The sequence below is a fragment of the Lepisosteus platostomus genome, chromosome 7 (assembly GCF_059453375.1).
Source record: "Lepisosteus platostomus isolate fLepPlt1 chromosome 7, fLepPlt1.hap1, whole genome shotgun sequence".
NCBI classification, from domain to species: Eukaryota; Metazoa; Chordata; class Actinopteri; order Semionotiformes; family Lepisosteidae; genus Lepisosteus; species Lepisosteus platostomus.
The window spans coordinates 10,407,260-10,420,189 of NC_142617.1; the positions used below are offsets into that span (position 1 = coordinate 10,407,260).

Consider the following 12,930-nt stretch of genomic DNA (forward strand, 5'->3'; position numbering starts at 1 on the left):
ATAGTAAAGAGCATACACATCATCTGCAGCCAGACAACGGAACCAAAGTTGCATTCTGCAAGTCTCCTCCAGAGAGCTCTGGAGGAAAGCAATTTAAAACAAAAAAAATCTAAAACTTAAAAATAAGAAGCTTTTACCACTACTCACAAGGTCACAACACTATGCATTACGATAAATGCATCACCCCACTTACTATAGGAGACCCTAAATCCTACCCCTATATTTTAACACTCTCGGTTCCGTATACGTTGTAACCTTCTCTATAAGTGGCTAAATTCTGGGTACTCTGCGAAGGACTGGGACTAAAATTCTGTGCATTCGGTTCCACCTTCATTCTCTTGGCTTCTGCTCTGGACTTGTAACAGAACTCTATCAGAGCCACCAGCATGGCCAAGCCCAGACCTCCAACCAGAATGTAGAAGACGCCAGCCACGTTACTGAGGCTTAGAGCACTTGTCTTGTCCTATAGAAACAGGGATGCAACCAATTAGTAGTGCCGGCAATAGCAGAGTGAGAGCATGATAAAAACAAAGACCATGATATACAGCCTGTGCTAGTTTACAGTAAAACTGAGAAAAAGCTTATCATTTAACAATTGGCCCTGTCTGCTACCACGACTATAATACTTCAAAAATTATTTACAACCCTGAATGATGTAACCATCATTATAACTTCTGCTTAGTACAATACCTGCACTTTCTGTATTAACACTGATTACAGAGAGAGTAATATGATTACAATGTTTGTGGGCTTTGTTAAGACTGTCAGACAGTGTACTAGCCCTCTGTGTTTAGACAGTGAAATAACCACTCTTTACATCATTTTAAAAATGAATCTACCTATTGAATCAATGCTATAGAAGTTTAGTCAAGTATAATAATTTTACATATGCCCATTTACCAATGTACATTTACCCTACATAATAAAACATAAAAGCATGATTTATTCTACAAATAGGACACATTTTATATAAAATATTATGAGAAATGTATGAGATATTACAAACAATATTACAAGAAATTAACAATGCTACTAGCACAGTATATACTCCATATGTACCGTAGATAACTATTTCGAAACACTGCACTTAAAAAATACTTTAACTGTGTAACGTGTCTGCTTGGTGAGTCTGGCTTTTAAAGTAATTGTGCTGCTAGATTATGGCCTGTTTTACATACCTGAGGTGAAAAAATTGTGATGATAACAATGTAAGAGGTCTCAAATGTTATTTTCATGAGTGTAAGGAATTACAGTAAGTGAATGCATTAATTGTACTTTATACCTACTCTGTACATACGATTTATGTGTAAATGGTGCATGCCTTGTGATATCCCTGCTGTATATCTTAATCTCTCAAAACTGCACCTATGTATTCTCTTAACTGATTTGTGCATTACAACAGTAGGTCCCAAACTGCAGCGACTGACCTTACTTCCAGAGTCCTTGGGTCCACATTCCCCTTTATCGTACCACCATTTGTTTTTCAGCTTGTCTAAGACTCCTGATTCACTGAGTTTCAAAACGGCAAGGTTTACGGGAGTTCTTCACGTGGAAAATAACATAAATAACATTATATATGTTATTTTATGTTATTCAATTAAAACTACATAGAATAGTACTGCAAAGTGACAGAGCAGAGGCCCCACGGAGTACATGTCTGTATGCAGATGGGCCTAGGTTATATTTACAGACATATGAATGGGACCTGCTCCATCGCTTTAGGTAACGGGCACATACTGCTGTGGCCTATTTTGGAAGAAATGTAGGCAATTACTGTGAACCCAAAATTATTCGCAAAGCATTGAATGACAAACACATACAGTAACTGAAAAGTTAAATAAAGGTTTTAATGCTTAACTCATTTGATGAATACCCTCAGGAGTAGGCTATTTGAAAGCAAAACTGATTACATTTCACCCCCTACCTAAAATAAAGGTATTTATTCATCTTTTAAAACTCCAAAGTGCCGAGGAAAGTGGCAACAATTACGGCGAATACTTTTGCTTTGACAGTAATTGCTCTACTTTATGGTCTGAAAGTCTTGGGGTCTAACACCGTGAGACTGGTTCTTGTGTGGCGCCACAGCAGATGCACCAATTACTCTAGATACTGTTTACCCGCACTTGGTGACATTGAGGCTAACCTTGGAGTCACCTCCTCCGCTGCCACATTCTCCTTTGTCGTACCACCATTTGTTTTTCAATTTGTCCAACAGGCCTTGTTCATTCAGTTTTAATACTGCGAGGTTAACAGCATTTCTTGAAACGATAAAACATATTTGTCAGAAAATGAACAGCCATTAAGGATATAGAAAGGACATGGGTGGAAAGCTCTGTTAGTCTGCCTCACTCGAAATAAACCCCTCTTTTGTGCTGAAGTCTTGACATTTGGTTAACAGTTTACTTTTGTTTCTGCTCTCTAAACAAGACATCCAAGGTTCATCTGCAGTTGTCCAGCCCTTGTTTCAAGATGAAAACAATCAAATAATTAAATAATAAAAGTTGCATTATCTGCTTTTTTTGATCTTGGAAGTGTGCTTTAAATTGAATAGAAATTCACAACATGATCTGTACAGCTCTAATACTATGGACTTCTTACAGATAATTCGAAAATGTTAAACCTGATGATATTCTGGAATGCATCCAAGAGAAATGCACAGGAAGAGGATTATTACTTGTAGAGAAGTCAATTGAGGCAGTTTATGAGAAAGATATTTATCTAGAAAAAAACAATATATCAGGACTGGCAAACTGAAGAATAGTCACAGTATGTCAGGATTGCAAAGATGATACAGTAAATTGCTGAATAGTTTTATAATTATGAAAATGAAAAATTAATTATAATAAATTAATAAAATATAATAAATAAATAAATAATATTAAACACTCTGATCTATTTTAAGCATTACCTTTGTTATAAAATAGTTAAACTTTTACTGAAACTGAATTACTAGAGAGCCTCAGAAGATATAGCTGACTCAAATCTTTACGTTTAAAGCACAGGTAAGACACTAAAGCCAATGGCTAGAATATACTGTATAGTATTACAGAAAGTTTAAGACAAAATCAAAATATCAAAATCTATTATGCATTTCTGCAAATCTTATTTGGTTACCTTTACGCACACAGCTGGGGGTAAGAGGAAAAACAGCATAAAGTACTGCAGCTGAAAACTAGCCTTAATGAAACCTCTTAATAAAACACATTACTGTATATCAAGAAAGACTGTAGTGAATCGTACAGCTCTTCTTAATAAATACTCTTACATGCAGCAAAGTAACAACGTCCAAATTATACAGTAAATGTTAACATCACCAATTCAATTATTGAATATTGTTTCTTTTTTAGAAACAATATGTATAGTGTAATATTTCCCTCTAAAAAATAAAGCTTGTTTTCCAATGCCTTATCTGCATGAAAGAAATAGTGAGCCTGTTTTAGTATAAACCAATGTTCTACTCTCTTTGGGTGTTAAGCAGGAGCTGTATAAAAGTCATCTCCAGAAACACCAGGAGACAGATATCCTTCTTTAATACAAGGCCTTCGCCAACCTGTGTCAAGAAAGTATAAACACAATCAGTTAGCTCTGTGACATCATGACATCACTGGTTCTGAACAGAAAAATCAAAGTTAGATCCTTTCCTTTTATGATTTTCAACTACACTTTTAAAATAAAATGTACCCAACAAAAAATGGCTACCAACAATGTTTGCTTGACACACAGCCATAATCTTATTGTCCCTGTTACTCTTATTTCTTCTCAGAAGACATGGTACTGTATGTCTGCTTTTCAGTGTATTTTTGTACCTCTCTGTTAATTTGCTATATAATAATATTTTACTCTTTAACAGTGTGCAGTGATATTGAACACACAGGCCTCAATAATTACGGGCAGATAACACGCAATTAGAATTACCGCTTAGTCGGTAAATTACACACTCTGACAGTCACAAGAAAACAAAACCTTTGGATCCATCGGCTCCAGCCACAAGCTGATCAATGTATAGATGGCTTAACTGGAGGAGACCACAGACAAAGAAGGCTACTTATAATCTGATGGAATGACAGAATTAGTAAAAAAGAATTCACTTTAAGCATAAGATTACATACAAATATCCTTAATGCCCTTAATCTGATGCACATAGAATTGAAAAACATTAAGCTATTGATCTAAATAATAATAGTAGGAATACTCCAGTAAAACAAAAGTGCAGAATGTAGTACTCACAAAAACGGCTTAGTGCAATTAGATAAGCGTTTCTGACAGTACTACAGGCCAACTGCTATTGTGTTTTTTCTAATTTAATGAAAATTGCATACTGTATATGTATGTAAATATATAAACAGGGACACGGCATAATGGAATAGATGCCCAAGCCCAGAAAGATTACCTTTTTTTCTGAAACCACAGAAAGTGTTTTACTGTGTTCCATTAAGCAAATGGCAGCACCATAAAGTATTAACCTCATTTATAATGAGTGCTAAGCCAATATTAACTGGTGTTCTTACTAAACTCAAACATGTGTTTATTCATATCTAGTCTCTGTATATTTACATGAAGATGAAAAAAGAAAAATTAAATTAATTGCAATTCACCCTAAAATATATAGTGGTTTTCAGATACTCTTTATACAAAAGGAAATCATTGAGAATAATAATCAGAAAACATTCCACTGCAACGAATAAAAGGCGAAAATCTGCTCTGAGACATACTGTCACTCTGCACTTTTGAAATACTTGAGAACTTATAAGGATTCATCCATTTTTGCTTGAGATTCCAGTAAAGGTATACACAAGAAAAAGAAACACAAACCACAAGAAGACTATCTGTTTTTAAAAAACCTTTCAAATTTTGGTCCAAATCACTGCTCAGTACTTTCATACACTGGGTTCAAGAGAGGGTTATTTAGAGTGAATTGCAAGCCATGTCAAAATTAATTTTGCAACAACATCAAAAACAGAAAAAAAGGAACACCACCCTAAAGCTGAAAAAAAAAAACAACTTTCCAAATCACTAAATTTCAGCAGTGATGCCTGGCTATGTAACATAACAGCCCAGTATAACACCTAAGACTTAAGTCCTCAAAAATGATTTTCCTGTGATTAAGAGAAGTGATTGACAGGAGACTATAATTCCAGAAATTGAAGGCTTCAGGAAACTATTGTCCACTGTCACTTTTCTTCTAAAAGTAAAAAACCTTTTCATGGTTAAATTTGCAAGGCAGACCTTCATTGAATTATAATGCTGCTTGTCCTTTCAAAGAGTGAAGAAGAAATGTATAAATAGGAGGCTTTTCATGACTCACTATGTTACAGCCGATTAAAGACACAGAAGACCAAATTGCTAGAAATGATACAGGAAATGTCTTTAATCTCTATGGGACCTGTCAATTTCAGATCAAGAACTGTTCTTTTTACAAAGTACTGTATATTGATATCCCACTGATATGACTAACAGAAACCATTTTAATGCACTGAAAGGCACCATTGCTCCGTATTGAATCCTATAATCTTGACTGCCATATTTTTACTTTAAAAAACCAAGAAGCCTTTATATCTTATATTTACATTATGTGACACATTATCATTACGTTTCTGTAACATTCTGTCTCTAATCAAATTATTTCCCTAATCAAGTCAGATTGTAGGGCACCATAATTTAAAAATTCAATGCCGTTTAAGAATGCAATATTGCTTTAAATATCCCTCCATATGATTTGGTTAGATGTCTAACAAGCCTTTTTGTTGACTTTATTATAACATCCCTCTATCCACTGCTTCTTCCGATACAGGGTCACAGAGTAGCCAGAGCCCATCCTGGCAAACAACAGACAAGGCAGGATGCACTCTGGACAGGATGCCAGTCCGTCACAGAACACACACAGATGTTTTAAATATGAGTTTTACAATTTAGAGTCATTTTAAGGAAAGGCATGTATAATCTCTATTTTCTAACTTGATTGGCAAGTTAAGAGACTACATTATTTGGTTGTAACATCATCACTGTGCTAAAAACTCCAGTAGAAAATGTAGGAAACTCTAAAAATGCTACTCATGGGAGGTAAAGGGAAGCTAAAATTTGCCAGACAGAAGCCGAAATGACCGCAAGAAACAGAATGTTAGCCTTCAAAGCACTATTGTCCCCACTTTTATTCCTTCTTTCATCTATTTTAGATGAGATTTACTGCTTTTATTTCGGATTTCTATCCTCAACGAAAAAAAAAAACCTTTAGATACCACTCCTTGATGTCTGTAAATTGCAGAGGAAATAAGACCTAATTTGTCAGAAAACACATCTTCCAGTGTTACACTATGCTGTTTTTTTACAAGGCCATGAGATACTCAATGCAGAACGCAATTTTTGATGTTTATAATTCATTTTAGTGAAAAGATGGTTACCTGCTTTCTGTGAGTCTAAAAGAAGTAATAAACAAGGCACATACCATGTTTTAAAACTCACAACACAAAAGAGCAGTAAAAGGCACATCAGGGAAGGTGGAACACTATAACAACATGTGATATATTGTTATACTATTCCACCTACCTTAATTGAGAACCCTTGGGTGTAGCCACTCCATAGCCTTTGGAATCCAGGTTGCCTCCCACTTTCATGGTGTCACAGGGTTTCCTCTGTTCGATATATTCATTCATGGTCGATTCCAATAGGAAAGCAAACTTTCCCTTGGACTTCCGCACACGCGCAACTCCCTCTGCTGTGGTTTTGGTAAAAACTGACGGTTCTGCTGATTTCATGTAAGTCCACATCTTTTCATATACTGCTATTTTTGATCTCTGCAGGAAAAAAAAAGCATATGATTTTATCTTTATCCATGCCACAAAACCCGTCTTTGTGCTCAGCCCCAGCAAAACCTCATTTTAACACTACTGACCGTGTTGCTCCTATCAACATTACTATTTATTATTTTCTTTTGGCTATTTTTTTTTACATCAGGATCACTTCGTCTATATATTACATTGAATGAAAATAGGAGCCAGTCGAAATCTCAGGTGATCCTGAGCTGAAAAACCACTGCACAAAAATAAAACCCAGTAACTCTCCAGAACTCATTGCGAAATGAATTCAAAATTGGACTAAAGAGGACTAGATTGGAAAAACAGGGTATAGTTATTTAATCCTTGCAAAGTCCTTCTGCTTCGTAGCTTAGAGATATCACACACACATTGAAATGTGATGGCTTTCATAAATATAACTGGAGTAATTGAATTTCTTGGATAAGAGGCCTTTGGAATGTACTTTTCAGTATGGAAAATACATGTGATATATATTATGTATATGCAGCTGATGACCTTTTTTTAATAACTTTGAATTTGAAATGTATTTTTTAATCCTACTCTACATTAAAACTAGACATTGTTGGACAAGAAAGCTGTTCTACCCTCATTGTTAAGATAATAGTTTCTTTTACCAGAACTACTCAGCAAACAACGATGGCAGGACCAGAAGACTAGTTCCTAAACATAAAATATTACTTTTATACCACTTTCAGGTTTTAAAACTCACTGGGTTTTAACAAACTCCTGGCAGAACTGTATTAATTTCAGTGGAAGAAGCAGAAACATTAAATGCATAATAGCAGACAGGAAACTACTCAGAGCCAAAGATACCCTCCGCTGGTGGACTTTGCTGATATTTTCTGACACCCACAGTGGTTTCTACTGGGCAATGTGGAAGAGGTACGTGTTTACCAGTGCACAGGAACTGTACTTACTCTAAAAAACTCTTTAGTCGATCCAGAATCCAGCGTTCCGTACGCAATCTCAGTCTGCTTGGCAAGGTCCTCCGCACTCTCAATTGGAGAGACCATTCTCTCAACGGTAAGGAAGGCCGCAAGGTTAGCCGTATAAGAGGAAATAATAATCAATGTGAAGAACCACCACACACCTCCAACGATGCGACCTGAGAGAGACCTAAAAGTTAGGGGGGGGGGAGGGGGGGAGGGGGGAGGAAAAAAAAGAAAAGACTGAGTTCTTGCATCTGCTATGTGGAACGAAAAAGACGGAAAAAAAAACAAAGGAAACAGAATGAAAACGCAAACAATGAACCCACTCTTAAAGAGATAAAGGAGTAAAAGACTTCAGACCACGGAGAAAGAAGTAAAAAGGCTTTTCCCCACTGTGGATGTCAAAACTGGGTGCTTGTTTGTTTCCTCAATATGCTCAATAGTCACAAGAATAATTGATCTGTAAAGGCTTTTCTATGAAAAATGTTCATAATGACAAAAGAATATTGGTATAATTTCAACAAAAGCAGAATTTAATTAAAATGTCTGTGAATGGTGCATTTCCCAGATTCACATTGTATGTTCCCCTTCCACATCTGTGTGCTCATTTCACAGACTGATTGATTGTTTATCTTGGACTACCTCATAAAGGTTTACCTTAGCCTAAAAAAAGTGCTAATTGGGACTGTTAAACATACGCGTGCATGCATTTATTTGAAGCTGGAATTGCTTATTTGTGCGCTACCTTTAAATCAATGTTCTATTATACGAGTCTCAGATGGATGGGAAGCAATAAAAACTCAAATACCACAAGCTCTTTCTTGGAAAAGATGTGAGTCACCACTGAGACCGCTGAGTATTATTCTCTAAGACCTTACGAAAAAAAAAAAAATTACCTGTTGAGCATTAATAAGGCTCACAGCTTTTGAACTTGGCTTAGGTGGTCAGTTCCTTTGTATAAGATGAATAAGCACAGGCCAGGAACAACAGGATGAGCCCCATTTGTTTGGTGTCTTTTAATTTGGTTTCAGCAAAACACCTTCAGTTCTGAACAGGAACCAGATAATGCTCGCCCCCAAGTGAACAAATAAGAAACACAAAATCTGTGGTGTATACCCTTTGTTTTTAAAGAAGTTAACAACTTAACATTCACAAAAAGTGATTGGCAACTTTACATTCATTCACAAAAAACAATGTCTGGCAATATCATTGCACACATTACCCATATTTGTTTGTGCAGTAGGTAAACCATTGTGTAACTTAACACCTTTGTTGGTGATGTTAAGAACAGACCCTTTAAGTCAGGGGAACATGAAGATCCAGAAACTCTGTGACTATTCTCTTCAGTGATGATACAAAGAAAACAATAAGTCCTTTGATTTGAATCCATGAATAGGGCGACATTAATTTTATTTTAAAATGCTTGATATCTCTGAAGAAAGAGATGAGTGTGGTTCAGATCATGTGGAACACGTGACATACTGTATTCTCGTTCAGTAAAGGAACGTCTCTGTGACACAGCCTGAGAGACTGGCAGGCACATTAATTTACTTCTTTGCCAAAATCATATTTTAATGTATAAGGAAATAGCAACAGAAAGTAACTTAATTGTCTGTTAATCATTGTTAACTGAAAACAATGATTGAATGACAACTAATGTGAAACTCCTAACAAATCCTGTCCCATCTCTTTCTTCTTGCAGTGTAATATTTCACCTAATCAGGTGAATTCTAACATGCTGTAGAGTTATTCTATTGTACTCCAATTCAAATTGCCACAGTACATCACATAAACATGAACTTGGGGGAACATTGTGTTTCTTCAGACACTTTGGAGTGTCTTTTTAAAGTGTAATACTGAAATCTACTTTAAAACATGTTGAAGCAACAGTCCAAAAGATGATACGAACTCGATAACTAATATTTGTTAACACTGAATATCACAAACTTTAACTTAAAGCCACACTTTAACTAATATAATATACTTAAACAGGAAGAAACAAAAATATCCATGGCATAATCAAATGAATATACATGTAAATCCATACAGGGAAGATGAAGCCACTTGTCACTTGACTAAAGAAGAATTATAATGATCCACATGATTATTAAGCTAAATACTCTACATATATAATATGTATAAATATGTTATACTCTGAAGAGCAAGACTTATATACATATATACAGTATGTATTCTCCTTAAATGGATCATAATGACAGTTCTCTATTTTAGCTATAAAACTACTATTTTGAAACAAATGAGGGAGAATAGCCAGTGTAGTGGAAAGTGTTTCATTTCTTGTGGGAGAGGCAAATCAAAGAGGCTGTTAAAACCGAACAAGGAGTATGCTCCAGCTCACTGGACTGTGTCTGCAGAATCCAGATGGTTTAGGTTACTTTGTGAACAGGTTCATGGCTCCTTACACAAATACATTAGATTCATCTGTCCTAGAAGAAACCTGTCCTTATTAAAAGACAAATTTAAAGAGATATACATAATAAATTCCCATTAATGGTCACGATAGAAAGACATAATCTGAGTAACATAAAATTATCATACCTGCAGCAGTAAGCACGATTCTCCAGATCTCAGCTCAAAGCCTTTACAAAAAGATTTTATGCAGTAAATGTGTCCACCAGGTTTACCATTATTTTGAGGGTTCCTCAGCCTTTTCCGATTATGAATAGATGAACTAACACATCTATCACTGAAATCTTTCATTTCTCTGTGAAAATAGTCAATCAGTATTGTATGGACAAGCTGACATAAACAAAAAACTTTGTTGAAATTATTCAATATTGTGTAGGGATTTATTATGTTCTTTAAGGTCAGAGATTTCCATGTCACATTGACACCAAATAGGTGGCAAGGCAGATCTTTACAGTTAAGCATAAAAAAGTATGCTCATATTCATGATACTTGGGTATCTCTGAATATTGGGACATACTGTAAACCTGCTATCTTGAGCAACAGTCTGTCTATTTTAATATGACCTTAATAGAATATGGTTTACGTACACTCCATGAAGAGAAACACATACAATTAATTAAATATTTGTAACAGTTGGAATTTATTCAATAAAAACAGTTGATATATTTGGTCTCAATAATATTTATTCTGCCTTTGGGGTTTTTAATTGGCTTGCCTGATGGCAGAGAGCATACTGCCAAGGCACGGTCTTCACTCTTCTTGCTCCAGTATGTAAAGACTGCTCTTCAACTTTTATCTGAGCCAGTAAAATGTTTATTTGGTAATTATCTGTATTTGAAGCCATGACTTTCATACTTACAGCTCTCTGTAACCTTGGGAAAAGTCTGTTGAGTTCTGTTTTTTTTTTTAGCTGTCACTGAAACACACATACAGTACACTCCTACTGTATTGTGATTCCAGCATTTCTCACTGTTATGGCAAAGAACGTACTGTAGAATTCATAATTCCCCTGACCCCAAGCTAACTGTCTATCACCCCATAAATAAAAAAAACCCTGGACATTTCTCAGGCCTCTATCGCCTAAATAAGACCAGAAGATGGCTGTTTGCTGGGGCATCTATGTACTGCACCAAAGGTTTGGACACTTGACAGCCGTCATATTACACCAGAAAACATCAGCCATCATGGGTATTCTGCACTGCCTTGGAAAGCAAATAACATTTTAACTTCTAAACTAGTCATAGAGACCATATTACCAAAGAACATGTCATAAGCTGTCAACAGAAGCATTCTCCTGAAGAGAATGCTGACGTTTTTGTTTTTTTCATTTCTCTCTTTCAGAAAATTGCCATTTCTGAGAACTAGCTGAGCCTGGAAAACTTTAAGGACCATGCGTAACCTATGTATCTGCCTCTGCCCCTGAGTGGTGTTGCAATCAGCAAAGTCAGGTTCTACAGTATATCTGTCAGTTAGGAACAGTACATTATGTTCAGAATTCGGTGGCTCATGTGCCCATCTAAAACTAAACTGCACGACTCCCATCCAATTCAAATTGCATTGTCTTCCTGTGAAAGCTCACATACAGTATAAGACAATGGCTTAGCTCCAGTTTATCCTAATGATTAATTCCATGAGTATAATTCAGCGCTTATCTGTGATCTGCTGATTCAGACAAAGACAAAATTCCACCTAATGGACAACAGAGCCTTCTCTTTGGAAGAACAATGTCTGTGGATCCCATAGCACTGATCCATTAGAAACTTTGTGATTGCTGATAATTTTTAATACCCTCTGAAAGGCCTATCCTTTCAGTTCAGCTTTCAATGTATAATTCATTTTTAAGCTTGTGTGTCTCTTCTTTTACAGTTGTATAAGTTTCTTGAAAACGTTAAACAAAATATTCTAACTAAATTTCAGAAGGAAGGCTATTATTATTAACAACAACAAATAACAATAATGTGTTAAATGGGGCTCAGGTTTTCCATTTGATCTTGAAGTAATGAAATATACAATTACAAATCGGGGATACAGCTCAGTTCAAGTCCTCAAGATAATAAAAGCATTTTTTCTCTTTGCAGAAACATTTTAAAACAGTGCACTCTAAACTGAAAGCATACTGATAAACCCAGAGTCAGCTTGTTCATGGTATTGGGAGTGGGAGTGCTATGGACTATTACTATGCAAATTAATATTCTTTATTTAATCAGTGTGCAACTTGGCTGGAAGGGGCACACAAATAGGCAATATCCAATGGTTTGTTCTTGTTATATAATTTTAATGAACAGAGTTTACGCACTTCAGAGAGCTGAATAACAATAGAGAGTTCTGCCCTAGCAATACAAAAGACCAAAAAGTAGCATTTTGTTTGTTTAGGAGATTTTTAGTTTAATAGACAAAGTCTGGAGGATTTTGGCAATATTATTAACAATTTTTCTTCAGTTTATATTTCTTTCGTGCCAAATCTTCAGGGAGATGTCCTGTTTATGTGAAACAAACCAACTTGAAATTGACACAGTGGATACTGATTGATCTAATTCTATTAGTTCTAATTTTCCCAGTTGGATTATTTTAATGGGAAGGATGATTTAGAAAGACGCTGTCTGAATGACACAAAACCCTACAGATGGGTGGCCTTGAAACAAACCTCCTCATTTTGAAGTTATCCCTTTCCTTTTCCCACACCTTATGGGGAGAATAAACCCTAATGCAGAGGCAGGATGAAAGGGTGCAATTTACTGCAAAACCACTATTATTTTGCC

The 12,930-nt window shown here is 35.7% G+C and overlaps 1 protein-coding gene across 10 annotated transcripts in view; it reads right to left on the bottom strand.

Moving 5' to 3' along the window:
* The window catches only part of LOC148658161 (glutamate receptor 4), an 85,557-nt gene that overhangs the window by 2,625 nt on the left and 70,002 nt on the right, over positions 1-12,930 (bottom strand). For 2 of the 10 annotated variants that reach the window (XM_088639204.1, XM_088639197.1), the window contains 4 exons: positions 7,730-7,928; positions 6,544-6,791; positions 2,144-2,258; positions 329-463 (listed from right to left, as the gene is read on the bottom strand). In XM_088639204.1, the coding sequence (XP_088495330.1) occupies positions 329-463; positions 2,144-2,258; positions 6,544-6,791; positions 7,730-7,928 (697 nt within the window). Of the gene's footprint in view, positions 1-193; positions 1,543-2,117; positions 2,259-6,543; positions 6,792-7,729; positions 7,929-12,930 lie in introns of those variants that run through there. The other 8 variants (XM_088639206.1, XR_015940033.1, XM_088639198.1 and 5 more) reach the window with 8 other exon arrangements.